This window comes from Ambystoma mexicanum, chromosome 4q (genome assembly GCF_040938575.1).
Source record: "Ambystoma mexicanum isolate Mex_15411 chromosome 4q, UKY_AmexF1_1, whole genome shotgun sequence".
In the NCBI taxonomy this organism is placed as follows: domain Eukaryota; kingdom Metazoa; phylum Chordata; class Amphibia; order Caudata; family Ambystomatidae; genus Ambystoma; species Ambystoma mexicanum.
The window spans coordinates 1,230,798,176-1,230,825,152 of NC_090928.1; the positions used below are offsets into that span (position 1 = coordinate 1,230,798,176).

Consider the following 26,977-nt stretch of genomic DNA (forward strand, 5'->3'; position numbering starts at 1 on the left):
AGGGCAGCGTCAATTTCGCCTGATCTACTAGAGAATGAGGTGATTATTGACCTCTCTCAGTTGGATGACGAATCAAAGACTCTACTGGATCTAAATCGTCCTAACACCAACCAGGAATTGAATAAGATAACCAATGAAATAGGGCCCAAAAAGAATGATAGTAAGACTATCAATGGAAAAGGAGGGAAAAAGGCCTGCATAAACTTAACACCTAATAATTCGATCCAACCCGATACTCTGGCTAGGGGGTCGCAGCTGTCCCTTTCTCAGTTTTACCCTATTTCTCATAAACAAACTTCCTACAATAAAAGCAAAAAGTCTAAACAACAAACAAGTGAAACTGAATTGAAGACAGTGGAAGCAGATACAATCATTACATCTCTAGATGATGAGCCATGGATGATGGGTGTGTTGGGAAATGATCCAGCAAAATCAAAACGGCTAATGCATAACATGAATGCATTACCCATCATCAATGAAGTATCATCTATTAATACGGTGAAACATAATGTTCATGTCTCCGGATTATCTACAAATATAAAGGTCCCGCCAATAGATGATGTAACAACTGACTTAAATGATAAACAAAATGACATCAGTCATAACTTTGATTTTATTAAAGATCCACCCTTTATATTGGGTTGGGAAAACGATCCAAAAATAAATACCAGACCTAACTTAAATCGCTCTTTTCTTTTGAAAGCCTTCCACACTATCCCTTGTCTGAGAACAATTTGTTCAGGGGATATTGACTGGGTTAGATTGCCTACTATCCAGAGTGATAGAATGACCTGCGGTTTTTACTCTAGGCTGATTATGAAGCTGGTCTGGGAGCAAAGAGAAAATTTTGCATATGTAGGTTTAACTCCCTTCCTTCTACATTCTGAATCAGAGGCAAAAAGCTTTCTGGAAAAACCGGTCGCCATCATTACAATAAATCAAAACATGGAGCAGAAACAATCAGCGTACATTAATGAAGAGTTGGTAAAACAGATATTGGCTATGGCTGCAACCCTGTCGGGGTACAATAACCAGAGTACAATGATGACTGCACCCGCTCTGGCTGCACCTTCCTAGTTCTACGCAGCATGACCAACCATTTGTATGCTTTTCCTGGAATAGTTGTGGATTAGCCAACTTTAATAGATGGTGGGGTACAGTGGATGCTAAAGCTTATCCTGCTGTTATACTACTCCAGGAAACTATGCACGTGAACCATTTTAATTTGCAAGGATATGACTGCTATACTCACCCCGCGTCAAGAGGGGAGAAGGGCCGACCATCAGGAGGGCTGGCAATCCTTGTCCACAATGCTTGTAGATTTATTACGAAATGTACATACAGGGATGATTCTGTATTAGCTGTTGAATTAACTCTAGACACACTAAGCAAAAATTCTTTTCTAATTATGTGTCTATACTGGAATAGGAGCAAGACAACGTTTATTGCAGCTTGCGAGATACTTAATGCAATTCTAGTAGATGCATTTTCTCGCCATACACATTTGGGAGTTGTGGTTGGCGGTGACTTTAATTCTTCCTGTCTGTATGATGATAAGTATAAGGGGCAGAATCTATTAAATACCGATCAAACTATAAAGAATGGTAAACAATGGGTTGACTTTTTCCAAAACTGGGACATTCAGGTAGTCCCCATTGATGAAAAAGGTCCTGTACACACATGGTCAAGAGGAGGTTTGGGTTCACACATTGATCATTTTTTTCAATCCTCGTCTCTACAGAATTCCCATGACCGAGTTAATATAAAAAAATTGGGTTTTAGTGATCATTATGCAATTTCTTTGAAAGTGAATATAGACAGCTGGTTCTTTGAAGCCAGTAAGATATTGACGTTAGTTGAAAATGACCGTGTGGGCCTTTCTGTAAGATGGAATCCATCTATCTGTCATCAGTTGACAATGAGAATGAAAACTGACCCGGTGATGAACAGGGTTGTGAATGACTTATGTTTTGATCCAAGCAGTGTTGATACATTGTTGGCTGAAAGGATTGAATATCATCTTTCTTCAATGTCACGGAAAAAAAATGTGATCGTGCATCAAAAACATCATTTACATGTCTTCAATATTGAAATGTTTCGTTTAAAGAAGGATAAGAATTACAAGATTCGACAACTCGCGAAATTGGTACTTGAACCGCACGATTATTATTATTTAAAAAATAATATCCTTTATAAATATAAAATTGCGGTGAAAAATCTAAAAATAAAACTATACCTAGAAGACAACCGGAATATGATGCATAATCTGCTCAAGAGTGACACACGGAAAATATGGTCAATATTGAGGACATTGAATGCCTGCAATGATGGCCCAATGGAAAATGGTATATCAGCAGATGCATGGATTCACTTCATTCGAACTAAATATGATATGCCAAATCAATTCCTACCCTATCCCACACTGGACATGGTTAAGGTCATACCCATAACTTCACCATGGAGACACGATGACATATCCAGGGCTATCATGAAACTAAATCCTTCACGGGCTACTGGCCCTGATGGCATTCCTGCATGTCTTTATAGATCTGATAATGACCTATGGGCAATAATATTAAAGTATAGATTCGATGCCATTTTCCTCTTACAAAAAATACCAAAATCATGGTGTTCGGCCATTATCATTCCTATTCACAAAAAAGGTCCTATAGATGACCCTCTTAATTTTAGACCTATTGCCTTAACAGACTCCTCTTCTAAGGTCTTCTGTTTGCTAATTCTTGAAGAACTCCAGGAATTCATGACTAAGAATTCCATATTGTCAAAATATCAAACCGGGTTCAGATGTCGTATGGGTTGTTCACTAAATGCCACCTTATTATCCCATATTCAATTGAACTCAAAACACCATCATTTAGGAGCTGTCTATATTGCAGCGTTAGATTTAAGCTCTGCATTTGACACAGTATTGCGTGATATACTATGGGTTAAGATGCTAGCGATGGGTTTTCCACGTCATTTGGTAGCGCTCATTATCTTACTACATTCGCATACCAGTTATAGAGTACGATTAAATAAGGAGGGTGCTCTTACTGAACCTATTCCATCTAAAATTGGGTTGAAACAGGGCTGCACACTGGCGGCTGTCTTATTTAACCTATATATATGTGATGTAGAGGATTGTTGGGCTAATGAAATTATCTACCCGATTAAGCTAGGATGTCTTAAAATCAATTATATTGGCTTTGCGGATGATATCTTAATTTTAGACAAAACCCCCTTTGGTCTACAAAATAAGATTAATGCGTTTAATAACTTTGCTGTCTCTCATAACTTAAGAGTAAATCATTCTAAATCATCGATTATTGTATTATGTGATGGGAAAAAAAAACAGTGCTCTTATAATTGGTCGATTGATGGAAGATATATCGAAATAGCATCTGAGATCAAATATCTGGGTTATCCTTTGACTGATGATTTTTCCAAATCCTGGTGGCGGGAAAAAATACACACTAGAACCAAACCATTGATATCTCAAATGCGTATAATTATGGCAAAATATTGTGAATTTTCACTTTTGCCTATTATACAGTTTTATCTCCTAAAAATTGAACCAATAATTATTTACCTAACTGACATATGCCTATATGAGGTCGATGATATATTGGATACAGTTCAAGGGACAATATGGAAAAAGGTACTTGGCCTGCCTCTTGCTATACCGAATGACATCGTTCGACATGAATTAGGCCTCTTACCACTATCTGCCAAAAGAAACCTGCGATTGTTGAACAATTATGCTAAAATACTTGACCCTCCGAGCAATTCTCTTTATGTAGACCTAAAAAACCTGCTGGAAATAGGGAATGTGAGATCAATAAATGTTTATGCGGAAAAAATGAATGATCTAATGTCAATACTGGGAATTCCAAAAGAAGACATAATATTGGGACTACCAAGTTGTAAACGAAAATTGCACTTATTTTATTGGTGCTGTCAAGCAGACAGAATAGGGCGTTATAGTTCTTATTATGAATATGCCCAGTATAGAAGAAAGTGGGGGGAGAGGTCGAAATATATTACACAATTTCCATCCTCTATTGCTCGAAGGTTATATCTTCGCTTCAAACTTAACTTGTATCATACCAATGAAAAGTTATATCAATGGGGGAAATGTGATGTAAAGTTCATGTCTGGCTCATGTCGATTCTGCAATAATTCAAAGGTTTTGGAGACTCTAAAACATCTAGTAATATATTGTACATTTTTTGAAGACCTACGTCAAGACAGGTTTGCTAATTTTTTGGATTCTGGTATAATTCTATCTCGTGAAGTACTATGGCAAAAATGTATGAATGGCAATAGTACCAAACTTATTATTAGACTAACACAGATTTTAACAAATATTGATATTAAATTAAATGAACTAAATTGTGATATGTAAAAAGAGAAGGGGAACAGAATGCATATAAGCTTTAAAGGATATTAATTGTTCTAAATTATTGTTTTATATGTGTAACAGTAATTTATAGGAAACCTACTGATTAATGTGTGATTCTTTTCAAATTGTTTTTATTATATGATAAATTATGTACCAAATTTGTAAAGGTTTTTTACCATATACAAATAAAAATAAAAAAAAATAAAAAAATAATAATCAAGTGGGTATAAGAAGCTGGACTGCAATAAAGGGAGAACAGAACCTCCCAGGCAACTCTCTTTCAGGTCCAACTGCAGCATCAGAGCTGGTGGCGCAGCACACGAATCCAGACTTTATCCAGTGCTCTTCCACGTGCGCGCGGCGCCTCATCAAAAAAGCCATAGACTCACCTGCTGCCATTACCAGCAACAAGGACACAGAGGTCACCTTCATCCATTACCAGCAACAAGGACACAGAGATCACCTTCATCCATTACCAGCAACAAGGACACAGAGATCACCTTCATCCATTACCAGCAACAAGGACACAGAGATCACCTTCATCCATTACCAGCAACAAGGACACAGATCACCTTCATCCATTACCAGCAACAAGGACACAGAGATCACCTTCATCCATTACCAGCAACAAGGACACAGAGGTCACCTTCATCCATTACCAGCAACAAGGACACAGAGGTCACCTTCACTCATTACCAGCAACAAGGACACAGAGGTCACCTTCATCCATTACCAGCAACAAGGACACAGAGATCACCTTCATCCATTACCAGCAACAAGGACACAGAGGTCACCTTCATCCATTACCAGCAACAAGGACACAGAGATCACCTTCATTCATTACCAGCAACAAGGACAAAGATCCCCTTAATCCATTACCAGCAACAAGGACACAGAGATCACCTTCATCCATTACCAGCAACAAGGACACAGAGATCACCTTCATTCATTACCAGCAACAAGGACAAAGATCCCCTTAATCCATTACCAGCAACAAGGACACAGAGATCACCTTCATCCATTACCAGCAACAAGGACACAGAGATCACCTTCATCCATTACCAGCAACAAGGACACAGAGGTCACCTTCATCCATTACCAGCAACAAGGACACAGAGATCACCTTCATCCATTACCAGCAACAAGGACACAGAGGTCACCTTCATCCATTACCAGCAACACAGACACAGAGATCACCTTCATCCATTACCAGCAACAAGGACACAGAGGTCACCTTCATCCATTACCAGCAACAAGGACACAGAGGTCACCTTCATCCATTACCAGAAACAAGGACACAGAGATCACCTTCATCCATTACCAGCAACAAGGACACAGATCACCTTCATCCATTACCAGCAACAAGGACACAGAGATCACCTTCATCCATTACCAGCAACAAGGACACAGAGGTCACCTTCATCCATTACCAGCAGCAAGGACACAGAGGTCACCATCATCCATTACCAGCAACAAGGACACAGAGATCACCTTCATCCATTACCAGCAACAAGGACACAGAGATCACCTTCATCCATTACCAGCAACAAGGATACAGAGATCACCTTCATCCATTACCAGCAACAAGGATACAGAGATCACCTTAATCCATTACCAGCAACAAGGACACAGATCACCTTCATCCATTACCAGCAACAAGGACACATAGGTCACCTTCATCCATTACCAGCAGCAAGGACACAGAGGTCACCATCGTCCATTAAAAGCAACAAGGACACAGAGATCACCTTCATCCATTACCAGCAACAAGGACACAGAGATCACCTTCATCCATTACCAGCAACAAGGACACAGAGATCACCTTCATCCATTACCAGCAACAAGGATACAGAGATCACCTTCATTCATTACCAGCAACAAGGACAAAGATCCCCTTAATCCATTACCAGCAACAAGGACACAGATCACCTTCATCCATTACCAGCAACACGGACACAGAGGTCACCTTCATCCATTACCAGCAACACGGACACAGAGGTCACCTTCATCCATTACCAGCAACAAAGACACAGATGTCACCTTCATCCATTACCAGCAACAAGGACACAGAGATCACCTTCATCCATTACCAGCAACAAGGACACAGATCACCTTCGTCCAATACCAGCAACAAGGACACAGAGATCACCTTCATCCATTACCAGCAACAAGGACACAGAGATCACCTTCATCCATTACCAGCAACAAGGACACAGATCACCTTCATCCATTACCAGCAACAAGGACACTGGACCACCTTCATCCAGCACCAGCAACACGGACACAGAGGTCACCTTCATACATTACCAGCAATAAGGACACAGAGATCCCTTTCATCCATTGAACCCGGATGACTAACAAGGTTACACTAACCCCGGACACCTCACCACAAGCACCATTGCTCAGGCCTACAGAGATGGGGGCCTGCCCAGAAACCGCAAAGATAAGGATTCCGATGGTCAGCGGACTCACGCTAGAAGTACAAGTCAGGACACTTTGGTGAAGAAAGGTTTCCACCAGCTAGGCTCAGTCGACTTATCTCTCCTTCCCATGCAGGACGCTCGCCATCGTAGCTTTGGTGCAGACCACAGTGGCAAGATGTCTTAGACTCGACAGGAGAGAACACATCGCAGCTCATTCTACTGTCTAGTGGTCAAGAGAAATTCATTCAAAAGCACACTGCTTCCACCCCAGAGCCCTGCATGGCCATGGCAAATCCATCCAATGAAAGACAATCCCGTGCCAGGAGAACACTGAGATCCAACAATGATGCGCTTCCTGAAACCACATGCCACCTTAGAAGGAGACATGGGGCATCAGCTTTCTCCATCAGAGCAAAACTCTGAAACTGCCCAGTCGAGGACTACTTGACCATCAGGAAAACCTTGAAGACCTGTCTTTGTAACACACTTGAATGGACAAAGCACTTTGCGGCAATCTGCCATGGACACAGAGCTAGAAATTTCCGCACGCATACCAACTGCGCTACCTCCAAGCGGCACAATAACAATCCCTCCCATCTGAATTCAAACAACGGTACACCTCTACAATCAACGTCTACCACGTCCCGTGGCCATTAAGTCCTAGCACCAGAAGCACATGATGCTCCCCTCTGGAAACAAGTGCCTAGAAACAGACTTACAGGCTGACCTCAGATTACCTCTGGTCTGTCTGCATGCATCTATACAACGGCCAAGCTATCTTGCACCTTCCCTCTCCTCTCTCTAACCCAACCCCCTCTGTTTCAGATCTGCAAGCGCGCCTGGAGACCATGAAAATGGCAGTGGTGTGTGGTATAAATCCCACCGACATAACATACCAGACCTTGATCAAAAGAGTGATCTGTCTGAATCAAGAGGCCAATTGCAGTTTTCTTCATGACCACACGAGGGCGCCAGAAAGGGCAACACTCAGACACTGAATGCAATTGGAGGGCATTAGAGGTGGAGAAGGGGATAGGCTGAATGTAAAGGCTGGCTGTAGTTCGGAGACTTGACTAAGCTAGGATGGTGGAAACCTATGTCAAGAACAGAACTGGCTGAGCAGAGAGCTTGTGTAGAATTGTTCGCACCTCGGTCCACACAAGGGGGCGGCCTCGCCTGACCTACATTTCCCTGGAGGTGCTCCAAACAAATCTGGAAACCATCCTCTGTGGATAAAATGCTGCAAAGGCCAAGTCCTGCTCGCAGACGAGGGCTAGGTGGGCGAGAGGGAAGCAAGAAACCGCAAATCTGTGGCGAGTGCGAGCGGTCATGCACACATCTGCGCCACCAGGCTCCCGACAGGAGAAGCAGCCTTCACCCACAGTACAGCGCAAGGAGTCTGTGGCGTGGAACTCCGGGTGTGTGGAGAGGAGGCCATTGATTGTGTGGGGGAGGGTAGAGTGAGTGGGTTGCGGGCGTGGGACGGATACGCCAGAGTGGAGGGGGGCTTCTTGTTGGTAGTCCGCATTTAGTTGCGGCTCCGTGATGTGATGTGGAAAGCACAACAGTCCTAGAGCAAGTCCTAAAAAGGCTTCTATGGATAGGCTGTGCCCAGTGACAGGTGATCCCCGATGAAGATATGTAGGTGCAACTAATGCGAGGCTGTCACTCTGCAAAGTGACGATGTCTATGACTTGGGGGGCCAGGGACCAACGCTTGCCAGTATGCCAAAACTTGCCAGGTCCTACAAACTCTCACATGTACAACCACAGGCATTGCTAGGAGGATTTTGGGGGGTCTGTAGCCCCGGGTCTTTTGGTTGTAACCCTGGATAGAAGCGAATGGGCTGCAGTCGAAAGGCTAGCTAGCCCCGAGTCTCCACAGCCCCAACATTAGCGTAGCCCCGGATCTTTTCCAGACGAAGCAGTTTGAAGGGGTCCTAGCAAGAAAGAAAGTGAAGCAGGAACAAGGCGCCACTGCAAAGAAGTGCCTGAAAGGAGAGATACATACAGGAAACGACAAAGATATCAGAGCCATGTGGCAACTACAGACCCCTACCAGGGTCAACATCCAGCCAAAGGGCAGAACTAATACTCCAGCAGAAACGTCAAACACTTACTCAGAGTGCAGTCAAACTAAGAAAATAGGTTGTTCACATGAAAATCGCCAGAGTCCCCCATCACAATGCCGCCTCAGACATCGATGAACAGTAGTATGCTGAGTTGTACATGAACTTTCTGTCAGCCACCAATCAGAGGCAGAGAAGTTACACCCGAAGCACACAGCTCTCATTCAAGGCATTGAGGTAAAAGCACTTGGACAAAGGTGCCTCAATAAATGTCACGGTCAGAGGGCTGTTGCAATAGCCCAAGACCAGGGCCAAGCCATTGTAAACATCCATGAGAAACTATACCCGGTAATATAGCCCCAATCCTACTACAGAGCATCTTCAAGACTGGGGTCCACACAAAGAACATGGTCATTGAAACAGAGTCAGATGCTCTTCTAAGCTGCGATACTGTTGAAATGCTTCAGCTGATCCATTTTGAAAATATCATCCACACCTGGAAACTGGACGACATGCTTGAGGGGCTCTCAGGGTTATTTGAGCGGGTTGGTTACTTGCAAGCAAAAGAGACGTACCTTCATATTGACAAGACAGCACAGACACCGGTGCAGCAACATCCCTGAATCCCATTCCGCATTAAAAAAATAGTTGAGAGTGAGCAAGAAAAACTAGAGAGGGAGGACACAATTGGGCAAGGGCCCAGATTATGGCTCACTCCAGTGGTCATCACAAAGAAGGTCAAACAATCAGGAGAGTTGAGATTATGTGTAGATAGGAGGCTCTTCAAAAGAGGCATTAAGAGGGAAGAATTCTTAACCACCACTGACACCACCCTGGCAGGTATGAATGATGCCAGGTAACTTACCACATTGGACCCAAATGCAGCAGTCTATCAACTGCAGTGACAGTGAGAGTACTGCTACATCACCACCTTCTCACCACAAGGGCTTGAGAAGAGGGAGAAATCTCGGCTCCACGGTATCCTCGTCAGCTGACATTGTTCAACACACAATACGAATATTAATTGCAGACATCGTAGGAGAGACCAATGTCAGTAATGACTCTCTAATATTTGCAGTAACAGAGAAACCACATCAGGTGCAGTTACACTCTTGCTAAAAAACAGCAGCCTGATGCTACATTGAAGTAAGTGTGAGTGGTACAAGAACAGATTGGGGTTAGCGAAGGAGTATCAATTGACCCAACGAAGGTCCAAGATATGTCAACCCGCTGCCCATATGACGGTGTGCAGTTTATCATATTATCCACAGTTCAGGAGGGCTGTGTGTTTCCAACATGGCGCCACGCTGTCAGCGCAGAAGGCTACTGTGTTACTGTAGCAGTCATCAGTTCCTGCCAGACACGGCTTGGTGCGTCTCAACGCTAGGGTAATCATTAGCTCATCGCTCCCTGTGTGTTTTTCTACATTCCTGGTCCCCCATTTTTTCTCTCCGGTCCTTCCTTGTTCTTCCTTCCCTGCTCTGTACTTTTCGGGTCTCCTCCTGCTTCGATTTACTTCAGCCTGCCCTGGACCTTAATTGTCGTTGCCTTTTCCTGTGCTGCTTTATCCTTTCAAGATTGTGCCTTATCCGTCTTCCTTTGTGTAATAGGAAATTGTGAGACTACTTCTGGATTAGATCAGCTACACAGCCACCACACCACACAGCAGTCATCTCGATCAGGTTTTTTCCCCGTGTGAGTTTTTCCTGGTTGGTGGCTGGTTCCGGCCGTTTCCCTGTCTGGTATTACATTCATCAGGCAGGGTGGCGTCCAGAGACAGTCGTCCATTTCTGCACAATGCCCGTTCCACGCAAAGAAAACGCCACGCCAAGATCTCTACCACCGACATGGATACCAAAGCACAAGTGAGACCAGAATCTCGGCATCGGTCCTCTGACAGTTACAAGTGTCCATCTAACACTGAACCTGACCGTTTATTCCTAATATCACCTTAGTGATCAACTTCTCAAACTTTCATCCACTAGTTTCCTTCAATAAGTCTATCTTCACCCAAGAAAACCCATTCAAGGGCATAAAAGGTGCCTTGTCGGATGAGACTACCATCACCGAATTCTGGAACTGATAGGGGATGATGGCTGCTATGGGCTTGGTGCCTTTGTATTGAAGAAATAAATCGCAGGAGAAGTCAGGCCCATTGCCTATGCAGGTCAGGCACTCACTGCTACTGAACAGTGACACTCTCATATCGAAAAAGAAGCCATTGCCATGACATGGGCTGCTGGCACTTTTACCTGTACTTGTATGATATGCTATATGATATGATAGGATAGGCTATTTATAACACGCTTATTACCCAGCGGTTTCTAAGCGCGGACCTGGGGATCGAGCCTGTGGTGCTCCGTGTCGTCTTGCTTCCGAGGCGAGCGCATTGCCCCTGAGCTATCCTCCCAAGAGGATGGCCATGCCATCACAGTAGTGATGGATCATAAACAGTTGAGGGACATAGGTCACAGACTCTACCACAAGATCACCCAAAAAGATTGAGAAATGGGTGCTCCAGCTGCAAGAGTATCATTTTCATCATTTCAATATCGCCCCAGAGCCATCAACCGAGGCGACTCCTCCTGCACCATGCAACCAGACAGGAGCGAGAGAAAGAGCCAGCAAAAGAGAGAGAGAAAGAGGAAGAGGAGTAAAGAGAAAAGAGAAACAGGAAAGAGAAAATGAATGAGAAAGAGGGAAAGCACAAAAGAGAAGGAAAGAACTGAGCTAATGAGAGAGAGAGAGAGAGAGAGAGAGAGAGAGAGAGAGAGAGATGGAGAACAGGCCGTGCTGCTTGTGGAAAGGGCCAGGCCTATTACATCAGCACTGGATGCAATCCAATCAGCAGCAGCACAAGGTGTGTGCTTCCAAGTGGGTATTCAGGACCACGTGACCAGGAAATGGAAGAATGTGCTGGCTGGCTATCGTCAAAGGACATACGAGGCTAGAAAGGAGATTCAAGGCCAGAAGGGGTGTTACTCAGACACTTGCATTGTTCTGGCATAGAGTCTCACCAGAAGGGCACCCATGTTGGTCACGAACGGGTCATGAAGACCAAGGAGAGAATTCAGGAGAAGACTTGGTTCCAGGGCATCAATTTCCCAGGGGATGCTGACGAGGCACAGTAGCACCCTTCCCTTGCCAGAGTAGTGACAGTATTGACAAACACTGCTCAGTCCTCGGTGAGGATCACATCAATACACCATGACCTCTGTAGGTTCCTTAATGGATGATGCCATTGGCTAGTGATGCTGGATGAATCCTTACAGTACTGTGACGATCCTCTAGATGGCGTCACTTCTCCCCAGAGGGGAGCCCCTTTCCATGAGGCTAGGGAGGTGCGGTCGCTAACCAATAGTCACCCTGGGGGTGGTAACATGCAGGAAGAGTACTTATACAAAACAAAAGAGGTAATGGCTGGAAGGTTTAGAATTAATACTAACCCCTGGAATTGCTCTCGGCAACCCTCCAAACCATCGTTCTTCAGCCTGCCAAACCATTACAGAAGGTTAAAGACCATATGCAAATCAGGCTTGGTCCCACCTCAAAAGGAGCTGTCCACCCAAAACTGCTAGGTCATATCTCTTCTGCACGAGACCACAATCCTCCTCAGACGTTTCGGCCTCATGCGGGAGGACCTCATAGAGAGTAACTTCCCTTCTTGGGACAAGGACGAGAGTCTGGCATTCAACCCCTTTAATTCTCGGCCCTACAAGCTAATACCAACATCAACAGACTCTCTACATATGAAACAGTCTAAAACCATGTGTTACTGTAAACTGTCAGACAACCTTGCTATAATGAGTACAGGGACAAAGATCAAGTTACAATCAATTAGGAAGAATGCTCAACTAGTTGTTGTCAATTGAGCTGAAGTTACACTGAGCAAGTCCCTATTTAAACTAAAAAGCAAAGAAGGACTTGTGTCTGAGGGCGAAGCAGAAACCGAATGAGAGGACGAGAGAGTCCAGAGAAGGAGACCAACATGCAGGGTATGATTCGTCGGAACACACAAGCACGTTGGGGATGTCGGCAGGGGCTCGGCAGTAGCCGTAGTAGTGGTAGAACAAGAAAGTGGAAACAAGAGGGCGATCGAAAGACCGGGTAAAGGCGAAACTGGTCCAGCGGCCTACCTGCCCGGAGGAGGGAGACCAGGCGATATGAAGGTGTACCTATTGAGAAGAGATCGAGTGACGTGGAAAAGGCTGAGCGTGGGACGCCCAGAGAGTATCTTGGTAGTCGACCAAGAGCATACAGAATTTAACCCAATTGGAAGTGTGGTGGTGGCATGACCGGTGGTGGGTGCACTGCGTGGTCTGAGAATGGTGCTGAAACCTCCAGCACTGGCCAATCGCGGAGCCGCATATACAATTACCCGAGAAACATTCAGGAGTGTGAACAGTACGCTACCTGCAAGGGCTTGGGGGTCAAGTCAGTACTTAGCACCTGAACTGCGTGCAGCCAAGGGCTGCAAAGCCAAGAGGGCCCCAATGAAGGAAATAGGAAGAAACAGAACAGCCCTGAGGTAGAACCCGTGCAAAGTTCCCCGGCCAGTGCAGGTAACAGGAATGATAGGAAGTCCAGGAGGGAGCCGAAGGTTATAGAAGTGAGAGGTTAAACACATAGAAACAGAGACTTACTGTGAACCCTGGACTGATGCTCAAATATTCTGCTGCCAAACGTTGCAGAAGCAAATTCTTTGGAAGTTGGCCCAGAGAAGAGCAACTCCTGGACCCAGGGGTCTTCCGAAGTATCATTGGTGAGAAGAGTGTCCTCCTGGTGAACAGCCCGGAAACTGCCAGCTTCCAGGGCACGTGCCCATGAGCCAGGTGATACCTTTTGCGAAATTCGACAGCCCGCGGTGCATTTTAAAACACAAATGGACCACTAGACATGGCCTTTGGTGATGGCCATCAGCCACGCCCACCATTTTAAAAGATTTCAAGCCCACTGTCCATGCCCGCGTGCCCACTGTATATTTTTCAAACACAAACAGGCCACTAGCCGTGGTCTTCGGCTAAGGTCAGTGGCGGGATAGGAAGATTCTATAGCAGGTGATTTGGTTGTATGCAAACCATCACTTTTTTTTATCCCAAAATGTATCCAAAAATATATATATGGGGGTGGCTAAGGGTAATAATTAAGGTAATGGCGTGTCTCCCCCACATATATTGACGGCCAAATGGATTAAAAGAAAAATAATTTGATGATTTTGCATTCGAATAGATAGATAGATAGATAGATAGATAGATAGATAGATAGATAGATAGATAGATAGATAGATAGAGCGCATGAAAAGGGCAGTGGTGCGTGGTATAAATCTCATTAACATGAAGTGTTTCAGAAGCGCACATCCTCATCACTCGGGGCATCAGCATGCACGTGGCACTGCGTGAGGCGCGTGAGGCGTGTGGCTCGCTCGCGCCACTCACCAGAAAGCACATGAAGTCGAGGGCCAGCACAGTGGGCACCCCTCCAAACGGCAGGCCCTGCAGTACAGTGCTGCGGATGCGCGCGCTGTAGCAGTAGTCCTTCGTAGTGGCATTGCCGCAGTCGCTGCCCGTGCAGGAGGCGCCCGCGCTCCCCAGGGTTACTAGCAGGCCGGCGGGCATCATTCTCAGTTGTTCATCTTACCTGCAAAAAAGAGGGAGAGGCACAGGTGAGTAAAGTCACATTCATTGTTGATTGTATACTTATAAAGCACTTTGACCAAAGCAGTTCAAAGAGCATCAGTGAATGCATGAATCTATCAACGGACTTGTATAGCACAGTTCTGATAGCTTAGCTGGAGGCCCTCTCTAATGGAAGCAATGAGGGAAAGGAATGACCATTGGATTGCAGGTGCTGCATGTGGTGAGGCAAAACAACATGATTGGGCACCCCTGCAAATTGTGGTAAGTGGGCACTGGGATTCTCTTCACCCATGGACATCCACGCACCCTAAACTGCCCTGGGGAACTTCCCACCACACCACACCTGCAGCGTAGAGGATTAAGGGTGTCAGTTATGCCCCTGACACTGCCAGCCGCCTCCCTCTCCATGCAGATCTGGTGAAGTCAAGACTGGCACCAAAACATCCCTGGCACTGCCCGGCTAGGCTAGGCCATCCCCTAAATCCTGCCCTACGAGTGCGGCCTCTAGTGGACAAGGTTTGGTATTCACGTTATATAGAATAATTAAGCACGATTGCCAGCAGCCATGTGCAATACAGGCAGTTTTATACTAGGTAGCAAGATTCATGGGCCGAAAGCAAAGAAGGGCGCATAACGAGGGCTCAGGGGGCATAGCTACCCATATAGCCCGTGGTGGCAGTCACTAAGGCTGTTAGCACCAGATGCTATCCTTTGCATAACGAGGGCTCAGGGGGCATAGCTACCCATATAGCCCGTGGTGGCAGTCACTAAGGCTGTTAGCACCAGATGCTATCCTTTGCCTCTCTAACTTTAAAAGTCACTCTAAGATGGCATACAAAGGGCACAATTGTCAATTTTTTTTTTTTATTTATTTGCATTTGTATAGCGCACATGCAGCCCAGATGCATCGGGGCGCTGTTACATGTAGTTGTAAGGCTTTTGATTCAGATAGTAAAACAGGTGACCAGAGGTCTCTTGGTTACACAGATACACGCATAAATACATGTGACTCACGATATGCATTACGCAGTTTACAGAAAGAAGTCGGGTACATTTCATACAAAGAGCTTGGTTTTAATGGCTTTGCGGAAGGCTTGGTGGGACTCGAACATTCTTACGTGAGGTGGCAGTGCGCTCCAGTGATGGGCAGCCCGGGTGGGAAAACTGGACCCACCGGCGCGCACCTTACGCGTTTTGGGCGTGACAATCGTGTTGGAGTAGCAACTTCTTGAACAATGGACAAGTACCGACCCTCTAAGCATTTATAATGTATAACAAACTCTAAGAAAGAAGCAATCCCTTCCACGGAAGAGAAACTACTTATAAGCAGGGATTTATAGACAAAGACATTGTTAGTTAAATTTATTTTCTTGTTTTTATAATCTTGACCAACATCATCTTAAAAAATGGTGTACAAAAACGACAATTGTTGGTTGAACAAACACTAAAATCTAAATTGTAAACAGGCCCACACCAACCAGTGCCCTTATATCTCAAAAGGGTGATGCATCGTGAATCCATAAAAGTCAAATCCAGCATTGGCCACAAGACGGTGATGGTGAAACCAGAATGTATCAGGACAGACGGGAACGGTGGGGGCAGGCGGCATCCAGAGACGCACCAGGCATCCTGAGCGCGCGCGGCTCCCATGGCCAAACTGGAGAATTATGCCGAAGGTCTGATTGGCTTCCAGGATTCCAACATTCTCTCCAGGGTGCCAGTACCAATTTCTATACCAACCAGCGGAGGTGTTGCTGGAGTCGGGGGGTGGGGGGGTCTATTAGCCCCGGGTCTTTTGGTTGTACCCCCGCATAGAAGCTCAGGGGCTACAACCAAAAGGCTAGCTAGCCCCGAGTCTCGACATTAGTGTAGCAACACCCCTGCCAACCAGTACACAATTAAACGTCTCTAGGGTCTTGCATGAGTTCTCTAGTTTCGTCCGCTCATGGGCAGAGTGGGCATGCAGGGATTAGAAATCGTGCCCTACCAGTCAATGGGTGTACGCTGGACAGGCTGAGCTACCCTGCCCACTCCGATTCCATACTCCAGGGTACAATTACTGGACTCACGGACGAGACGGTCACCCCTGGGGGGTGAAGCGTGAAGCAATGCCCAGATGGCGAGGGATTCCTCCAAGAGAATCGAGCTTCTGTCGGGGGCAACATCAGAGCTCGGAAGTACCCCAAAGTCAGGGGCAAGCAGGCCACCCAGTCCTGGTCTTAGTCTTTGCACTCAGGTTCTGGTAGCTTGGCTTTTCCTATTTTTAGGTCAGAACTACAAGTCCCAGAATTCCGAGGGAAAAAAACAGGACCGGTATGAACAGACAAGCTTGAGAGCCTGCGCCAAGAAAAGCAGCAATGCAGCCTCTCCCCCCCTCCCCACCCAAGTTACAGATTCCATTAAAAACCGGAAAGCGCGTGGGAGACGTGAGGCAAAGCTCACAAAGCAGTGAATAACACAGCTGCGACTTGGACCCGTGTCAGTATAGCCACCTGTATCCAGCGCTGCTTTCTTTACACAGCACTTTGCTGGTTGGAACTTGTAGGACCATTATATAATTGAAAAAAGCAGAACTTCAGCAACCAGAATGCAAAGCGATCTTGTGAAATAGACCAGGACTGGATACAGGTCCTCCTGATGACGACACAGGGTGCAAGCGGATCATGTACGGGCCTAGAGCAGAGAGTCCAGCGCAGGTAGCACTGAGGAGGAGAGTGGGTGGCCGATCCATGCCGGGGTTTCCTTGCAACCGATTGGCCCGATCTAGAAAACACAATCACGAGCACTTATAGGCAGGACATTGTAGTCAAGAGAGATGCTGCAATCTATGTTGGATGATCTAAAATAGACCTCCACCAACCAGATATTTAAAAAAAATGAGATTAGATTATCTTTATAAAGCCAACTCCCTCAGGGTCAGTCGCTTCTCCAAGCAACGAGTTGGTGGTAGATCTCTCTCTTCTGCTCGGGGCCTCCCTCTGGAACAGCTTCCCTGAGGTCTGCCCTTGCACTTGCCACCAGCTGGCCGCACTTGCCATCAGTTGCCCACACTTTTTATTTATTTTTTATGGTTATCTTGTGTACTGCACTGGCCCCTCCCCTTTTGCCCCTGCACTTCTCCCCTTCCCCTGTACTTGCGCGATCTCAACGTCACCTGGCCTAGTAGGATCGAATTCTCGGTCTTCCCTCTGTTCCCCCTCCGTTGCCTCGTCGCATCTTGAAACACTTGTGTATAGGCGCGCTATAAAAATGCCATATCATCTCATGTGTCTCCCCTGCAAGAAAAGGAGTTGCCTAATTGGAATCCATGTCATGGGACAGAATGCTCCAGTCCTGGGCTTTGCTTTTACCTTCGTTTTACTGCAGTGCAGTGGACTGAATGGTAGTGAACCAAGACTACAACTCCCAGAATTCAGTATATGGTGAAATGACGACTCAGGGCTGGGATATGTAAACTAAGTCGCATTTTCACAATGAAATCCAACAGTTTGGACCCCAAGGAAGGCTATGGGGCACTTTACTGAAGGGTGCATCCATACATGCCAACTTTATCCATTCTATTCTGGAGTAACTACTCAAGTCCTGGTTTAAACTTTGCATTCTGGGACTTTTAGTCTTGCATTTGTAATGGGGTCATCCCAGACTACATGTCCCAGAATGCAAAGTTAAGAGCAGGCATGTTCTACCACCTCTTCATAGCGTTCCTTAAGTGGCTCAGCTGCACAAAATAGAACAGAGGTTTGCACCCCTTTCAACCCACCCCATTCCATTAGGTACATATCTGGGCCAGTCCTGCTTCGTCTTTATATTCTGGGGCTTGGAGGCCTATAGTTTCCAATAAAAACCTGGAACTACAATTCCCAGATTCAAAGAAGAACCAGGACTGGAAACTAACTTACTTAACGGAATGGGGCATGTTCATAGACCGGGGATTTTGCGTCCATTTTATCTGCGGTCCCCAAACGCGGCGATAGCAGCTCGCGCCCCGACATGCGGGTCACTTCAGCTTCTTTCACTGCCTTGCAACGTTCTTCTGTGCCTTTCTGCTTTATATTGTAACTTGTAAGCACAGCGCCCAGATGCCTCCGGGCTCGGTGCACGGTACAAATAAACTAAACTTGGTAACTGAATCCAGGGGCCTGAAGAGGACACATGCTGCTCCTGAAAAGCCCTGCAGAGGTTCCCCTCCTAGCTCTCCAACAGACACCATTTCCTTCCCGAGGAGCCAAAGCACATCCCAGCACCACTCTGTGATCTGCGGAGCTCCACCAGGCTCCATCCTGCCCCACCAGTCATCTTCGAGCCCCCATGGAACCTCTGCGGGAACTCCTTGCCAACACCAACATCAAGATACACCACCATGCCGAGAACAGGCAGCGTTAGCCAAATATCCAATCACATCCATCGACTCAAGCGCGGTCTGTCTTTCATCCAAGCTTTGACGTCCACCACCTTCTTGAGAAATACTTGAATTCATTCTTCCTAGGAAGCCCCGCCAATCACGTCCAAGTTCAGAATTGGCACGGGTTATAGGCTGCGTCTGGCCCAGTACAAAATCTCTCGGTGCGGTCATCGACTAAGACCTTTCATTCAAAACGACATCGCCAAAAGCACCCAAGCAGCACAGTAGTTGTGGAACTGTGACTCCACTGGGGTGCGGGAGGAGCAAGTTGCAAGACATGTTTCAAGGGGTTGTTAATGGGCTAGGGTGACAGCCGCGTGGGTGGAACAAACAAAATGAGGTCCTCTGGATCGTTTCAATTCATTGGTCTCAGCTGGAACATTTATATATGGCCATTGTGAAATCAATCGCTGATAACTCGCTGACCTTTACGCTGCTGGAACTTATACTTAACACCTGCCTGAAGAGCTGCTGCTTCAACAGGGGCCTAACACTAGAAACACATGTGCTACCATGGGTAGAATTTGGTAACTGATTGGAAAGTCTGGATCAGGAGACTGAAAATCTTTTAACTCCCCTGGTCAGACAGAGTCCCATCCTGAAGTGTCCATAGGCATGCATTACAGAAGTTCAAGGGACTCCCACTACAGCTGCATTCCTGCCCTAGTGGCATTAGGGGAAATGCCAAGTAAAAAAGAAAACCCCATGGAAGTGGCCTGAGCCATCATCAACTGGATCATAGGAGCATTTAACCCGGGACAACAATTTCACAAGTCTTCCAAAAATCAGGGGGAGATGGGGTGTCGTGAGAGATACTGGGTTTCATTACGACCCAGGCTAATAGCGCCATGGTTTACGCCGGTATTTTACTGATTGCGCCATGGTGGATGGCGGAATTACCGCCCCATTCCAAGGTTGGCGGGGCAGTGATTCCCCATTCACCATTGGCCCTTCCCCATTCCCATTTTTGCCCCCATAGGGCTCAATGGGAATGGGGAAGGCGGTAATTATGGTACCGCAAATTGCCGTTAAGGTTGGAACCCGCAAAGGGACCTCGTAATTAGGCGGTAAGGGTTTAACGGCACCGCCACCTTTTACGGCGCCGTTAACCCCTTACCGCCTGGGTCGGAATGAGGCCCACTGTCTTAGTTTTAGCAGGACCTCCTCCATCTTCTGATAGGGTCCATCCAGGCTCAGATGGCATCCATGCTTCATGTATCCATTGTATGGGTGCCGAAGTGAGGCTCAAACACAATGGTGGCATATTGTTTTAGGTACCGACTTTTATTAATCGAGAAAGGCCTATCTATCCCTAAAACGAAGAGGGGTTTGCCTGCCACAAAGAAAACGAGTGAAATTGTCAGGATGTCCAAAACCAAAGAGTCTGTCACTGTCGTGTCTCGATAGCCTTCCTCCGTCCCTAAAACGAACAACTTAAACTGTGCAAGGGTGATCTCTTCCCAAAGTAAAGAGTTCATGGTAGTTCCAACGAACAGAAAAGTTCCCAGTCTCTCGGGCAATCAAAAGTGATGAATAAACAATGTTCATCGGTACAGGATTCCAAGGCCAGGGTTCTGCGCCTTTCCCCTAGTGCTCCATTACTTCCCTTCCTGTTGGGCTTCTGCAAATGTCACCGGGCGATTCACAAGGATATAGTTCTAAGATTCACAGTTCTTTATCTCACGCGACTTGGCACACTTCCCTACCAAGCGTAGGCTTATATCCTTTCGGTTCCAGGGTTATTAACCCTCTTATTCCCAACCTCTCATGCGGGTGCTGGTCCTAGACGCGTAATATTCTGAACAGCTTGGTTTACTCTCCTGCCAAGCAACTGTACTATCATGGGCTGTCCCTCTTTCTCTCACAGGGTCCCAGAGCCTCTTATTCCTTGTTACTGTAGGCTTTTGACTTTCACATGGGTGCAGGTCTCAGACTCGCAGTGCATCGTTGTATCTGCTTGGTTCACTCCCTTGCCAAGCATCCAACTTTTCCTGGTTTCCTCCTTTTTCAATCAAGGTCTGAGACCCTCTTATTCTCAGCTTCTCATAGGGCCGAGGGTCCCAGACTTGCAGCTCATAGTCGTATCTGTTTGGTTCACTCTCCTGCCAAACATATGATTACTCCATCTGGCTTATTCTCGGGGTCACAGACACTCTTCTACTTTCAATTCTATATGGATGCAGGTCCCAAACTCACAACCTCTTCTCAGGTTCCCAGACCCACTTGTTCCGGCTTCTGTGTTCAACCCCTTGCTTCCCCAGACCTCCAACACCTCTCGGGTAATTTGCCTCCCCGTTTGCTTCTTGCTTGCAAGTACCAGCCTTTTTTTCATGAGCAACTGTGTTGCTTCTCGAGTCTATGGTAGCTTTCGGGTAAGCAGCGGGGTATGTAGCGGGGTATGTAGCGGCTCTGCAGACGTCTGACTTTGCCCAGCTGTGCGTCCTTCCTTGTACACACTTCGCCAGGGCCTGGCGCACCCAGAGGTTTGTCTCGGCAGCAGCCAGAGTGGTCCTTCCAGCTCTACCTGCTTTGGATTCTCCATCTCCTTCATTCACGGCTTACCTTTCGGCTCTCATCCGCTCCCTCGGTGCACGGGTACTGCAGTTCCTCCTAACAGGATCATTCTCTTGTGTCCCAGCTGAGCTCCTTTTGAACTCCTGTGCTGGATTGTTGCATTCGTTTGAGCCAATGGCATCCCATGAGAAGCTAGACCGCTCACTCTGCTTCTCTAGAGTGATCCTTGGACTCTCAGTCATCTTCTTCTTCACAGTACTTATTTTAAAACCAGATTCAAGGTACTTAATATCATTTAGTACCTCAGTATTGTCAAGTAGATTAGGTTGACTGATTTGACAACAGAACACATTGGCTCCATCTAAAGAGGGGGAAGGAGGACTTGGCATTGGAGAAGGGGTTGGGTGCATACTGCGTTCCCTGAGAATAGTCGTTGCCAATCCCATAGCGGGCTTCCTTCCCAATGTGACACTCTCTTGGTGCACCCCTCACCCCCTAAAGGGGACTCTTGTACTGTGGACGCACCAGCCTGGCCCCATGGGAAAGGTCTCCCCCTAGGGAGAAGGGACAACATCCTCAGTTTCATCACAGTATATTGAAAAAGATTTCCGTTGGGCAGTAACTTCCATAGGGTGGTTAAATGAAGAGACATGCTAGAACTTCAAAAGGCACCGCATTCCCGAATGGCGGAAGTGGTGGTAAAAAAAAAGTGGAACTGTGACCAAGTAGGACTATTCTGCTCGCGATAGCTCCTGCTCATTTCGACCTCTGCTTGCTCTCTTCCCAAAGTCGAGCCTTTCATCCCAGCCTCTGAATTTCAGAACAGCTATCAAAGCCCTGGCCATCAGGCATCTCCCACATGGACAGTGGCAACGCCCTTCTCACAGGAGTCCTACATGCCACCTTGGCGTCTCCGAAAGCTGTCCAAAATGCTGCGGCACGCCTCATCACAGGACTAAGAAAATGCAACCACTTTACCCCCATACTCAAGGGGCTGCACTGGATACCCCTGCAAGAACACATGTTCAAGACCTCCTGCATCATGGTCAGAACCAAAACAGCACTCTAGCTACCTGGCTAAGAAACACACCAAAGCACCAACAGAAGCCACAACATCGGCAAACGAAAACAAAGAACTACAAAGAAAACAGAGGAAACTGGCCTTTACCTGCTACACACCCAGTCTCTAGTGACTGGCCCCCTACATCCTAGACTACAGGAAAGACCTGAAGACCTCACCAGTAACCCCCAGGGTGTACCCCCTTTGAACAGCACTCTGTTGCTTCCCCATCTAGGTTTACGCTTAGTACTCTAAGTGGGATTAGCTGTAAGGCAGCTTCTGATACTGAGGGGTGGTGATGACACTGCAATGATGGCTGCTGCGTATAAGGGGTCAGGAAGCAAGGTCAGGCAAGGTCAGGCGCCAGCAGATATTGGGAAGGTGGACATTCGTTTTTTTCCCTCTCCATCACTACAGAGGGTGCGTAGACGCAATGGGACACGAGTGTACACAGGCCTGCCCGCACACCGCGAGAGCCCTCACTGGACCGGGTTAGGCGGGATCCCATTCAATGGGTCAAGGCCATGAGAGATTTTACCAGGGTCCGGTACAACCATTGTGGTGCAGCCCCAGTACCAACCCTATCCATCATTAAAGAATCAGGGGACTCACAGGTGCAAGTGCAACTTTAATGTGCAATTAAGCACAAATTGCAAAATCATACTGAAATCATGATCACACTGGAAGACATAGAAAACAAACAGTGGATCCCATTACCCATGAACCTGGGTATCCCATTGACACCGTCTGCAGCTGGAATCATCACCTTGGAATCATCATGGACAAAGAGTTAACACTACAACCCCAAGTCAATACAATAATCCAGAAGTGCTTCTTCCACCTACAAACTATCAAAATAATTCTAGCATTCCTCTCATTCACGCACAAAACACTGGCCATCAGATCCCTCATCATATCCAGGATAGATTTTGCAAACAGAATTTACCTTGGAATGCCAGAATACCCAGTAAGCAAACTGCAATGAAAGCAAAACTCGGCAGCCAGATTTCTTAAACTCACCCGAAGAGATCACATCACACCAGCTCTTAGGATGTTACATTGGATCCCGGTCAAGAAAAGAATCACTTTCAAAACAATGTACATGAGGCACAGAGCAATACACGGCTAGGGAGCGGAATTTATTCAAAATAAACTTTCCATCTACAAGCCAACCAGAACCCTGATATCCTGCAACAACATCCGCCTACAAGCCAAACAATACACAAAGATAAAACGGTGTGGGACAGCATTCTCCTGCTTAGCCACAAAACCATGGAGGACCATACAAAATGGCTCTTCACCTCCTAACTCAATGAAACCGACTGAACAGCGCCCGCACACCTCGTAATCGGCCAAGTACTGAAAAAGAGTAAAAGTAGCCCAAAAAGAATAGAGCAATGAAAGACAGTACTGGGAGGAGAGAATTTAAACAGAGACGCCACCCAACCCCCACAAGAGCGACTACTAAGAAAAAGGAGAAGTTGGTAGGCCCTTTGGGATTAGCCCAGGGAAGGAGGCACAAGGAAAATCAGGGAATGGAGACCCCTCAGCCTAGGCGTACCCCTACTGAGGGCCAACAAGTGAACATGAGTAATACACCAGACCCCCCCCAATAAATACACAACACACAAAGGGTATCGAGGAAGACCACTAACCGTTCCCAGCGGGTCCCCTTTAGGCCAGTGAACACATCACCTGGCTAGAAATAGGGCTCGTACTAAGAAATCAGACAGCCCAACGAATTCCGGAAAAGCTTAGGAATCAGGAACAAGGAGGTGACAATTCAGATAAAACCCAGCTAGGGCAACTACGCGGCATGGGGGGGTGGGGGCACACAAAGATCACGACTGCCACTGGTGCTGCATTTAGATGAATTTCAGGGGTAGGAAATGTGACGCACTTGGATGTCGGGGGAGGGGGGATTGTGACACACTCAGATTGATTTCTGGGGTGGGAGGTGCAACGCACTTGGATGGATTTTCAGGGGGCAGAGGGGTTACGCCCTTGGTTTGACTCCTGGGGTGGGGGGAGTGGTGCTCTTGGGTGGGGGGCACACTTGATGGATTCCTAAGGTGGGAGATGTTACGTTATGTTCAAGTTTTTCCTTCCAAGGTACTGCGCAACCGACACCAAATGGCAACCTGGCGCTAAGACTGAGTAAGCACTATTAAAGGAAGAAGTAGGGGCTTAGAAGAGTAAGGTTTTCAGAGCCTTTCTGAATTGCAAATGGGTGGCAACAGAGCGAAGAATAATGGGGAGGGCATTCCAGAGCATAGCCGCCCTAACAGAAAAAGGCCGGCCACCAATTCTAGCACGACGAAACCTAGAGACGGCAAGAAAGAAAGAAGCGATCCCTAGAGCGCAGCACACAGCCAGGAATATAAGCTTGAAACTTCAACTGCAAGTACTCTGGGCCAACTGCGTGAAAAGCCCTGTGCACCAGACAGATTGAAGTGCACACCTTTAGCCACTGGCAGCCAACGCAAAGCATTGAGATCTGGAGAAATGTGCTCCCGATAGGAGGAGCCGGTGGCAAGGCGGGCAGCTGAATTCTGAAGAATTTGAAGGCGGCGTAGCAGATAGTCAGGCTGGGCCAGATAAAGAGTTACAATAATCGATCCGACTAAGGACCAAAGCAGAGACCACCAGACCCTGCAGGTGAAAAGGAATAAACCTTCTGAGTATCTTCAGCTGGAAGTGACCGGCCTGACAAACTGAGCTGATCTGGGAGGACAGAGAGGGTGAAGCAGACACTGTTACACCAAGATTCCTGACCACAGGAACAGCAACAGGAAAGGAGGAAGGCCAAAAAGACAAAGTCCAGGGGAACGGGACAGCAGTAGAGCCCGCAACCATAACCTCAGACTTGCCCCCATTCAATTTGATCCAATTGTCGCTCATCCAGCAGCCCACAGCAGACAGTCATGCAGCCGAGTGGCATGGGCTAGATGGTGAAGGTCCAGCTGAACAAGAATCTGAGTATCATCCGCGTACGACTAACATCTGAACCCGTGGGAGCGGATAAGAGCAACCAGAGGCTGGATAAAAATATCGAAAAGAGTGGGAGATAAGGCAGAGCCTTGGGGAACCCCACCCACCAGAGCAGAAACGGCAGAAAGAAAAGGCTATAGTGAAAGCAGCTGCGAGCGATCAGAAAAAAAGGAACAAAACCATGAAAGAACAGAACCAGATACCCCAGCCGCTGACAAGCGACTGATGAGGATGGAGTGATCAACTGTATCAAAAGCGGCAGAGAGATCCAGCAGGATCAATGCAGCGACTCCACCCTGATCAGCAAGCACCGAGACCAGAAGTGTCTCTGTACCACGCGCTGGCCTAAAACCCGGCTGGAAAGCATCAAACAGGGACGTATCTTCGCAGAAACATCCAAGCAACGGGGAAACTCGGGATTCCAACAACTTCATAAAAAAAGGCATGAGTGAAATAGGGGGAACATTCACGGGAACAAAGGGGTCCAAAGAAGGTTTTTTTAGCACAGGACTCACTGTGGCACATTTGAGTGCAGAGGGAATGGTGCCGGTCGAACAAGAATGGTTGACCGCGGCCGTGATGTTAAAGATAATCAGAGGCAGGATGGCTTTACCATTCTCAAGGGACGGCATCAGTAGGAGAAGCCGACTTCATTCTCTCTACCACTGAAGTGATATCCGCAGCCGTGAAAAGCAGAACGGAGTCCCATAGAGCACCAGGTGGTAATATAGGCCCCGGGAACCGAGCAGAGGATAGACCTGGCGTCACCTCAACAGCATTGCGGGTAGCAGAAATATGCTCCCGAATGTGGACTACGGTGCACTTGTGTGAATTTCGGGGGCCGAAAGGGTGGAGCCCTTGGAGGGATTTCCAGGACTTTCCCCAACAATCCGTACTAATAAACTCACTCCTCTGCATACACCTCTCAAACTCTAGACTTAACACAGCCAGACCTCTACAGAATCCCACAGTCAGCACACACACTACACAACACCACAACAACAACAAAACAAAGCACGCATAATCTCGCACAACAGCACATGTTGGCCAACTTCCGAAAATCACATGTATGCTCCGTGAACGGTGTTTCCGAACTGAAGCTGCCAACAGCACATCACAGCTCTCTTGCTCTTTTCCCGCTCAACACTACTAACTAGCCACCCTCCCTCCTTGCATTACAGATGCGCCTGGAGACCACACAAGTGGCATCGGTGTGCGGTATAAAAACCTTTAACATGAACTAAAAGTGTATCCCAACAATGCATGTTTGCACCAGGGCATCGTTTGTTCTGGTGCTAATAGGGCACAGCATTTGCACTAGTGCAAAGAGTGCATGCTTTGCATTGGAGCAATTTCGTCCTAGTGCTAATACCAAGCAGCACTTGCACTAGTGCAAAGGTTCTGTGATCGGGCCCCTTGTCACCCATTTCCATCATCACCTCTTACCCGTCCACCCTAACCCCCCACTCCTCGCACTAACT

General features: G+C 46.9%; 1 protein-coding gene across 3 annotated transcripts in view; it reads right to left on the reverse strand.

Moving 5' to 3' along the window:
- TMEM63B (transmembrane protein 63B) overlaps positions 1 to 26,977 on the reverse strand; it is a 506,581-nt gene that overhangs the window by 254,992 nt on the left and 224,612 nt on the right. For all 3 annotated transcript variants that reach the window (XM_069608789.1, XM_069608792.1, XM_069608790.1), the window contains exon 2: positions 14,329 to 14,530. In XM_069608789.1, coding sequence (XP_069464890.1) covers positions 14,329 to 14,511 — 183 coding nt within the window. In that variant the 5' untranslated portion in view covers positions 14,512 to 14,530. The remainder of the gene's footprint in view (positions 1 to 14,328; positions 14,531 to 26,977) is intronic.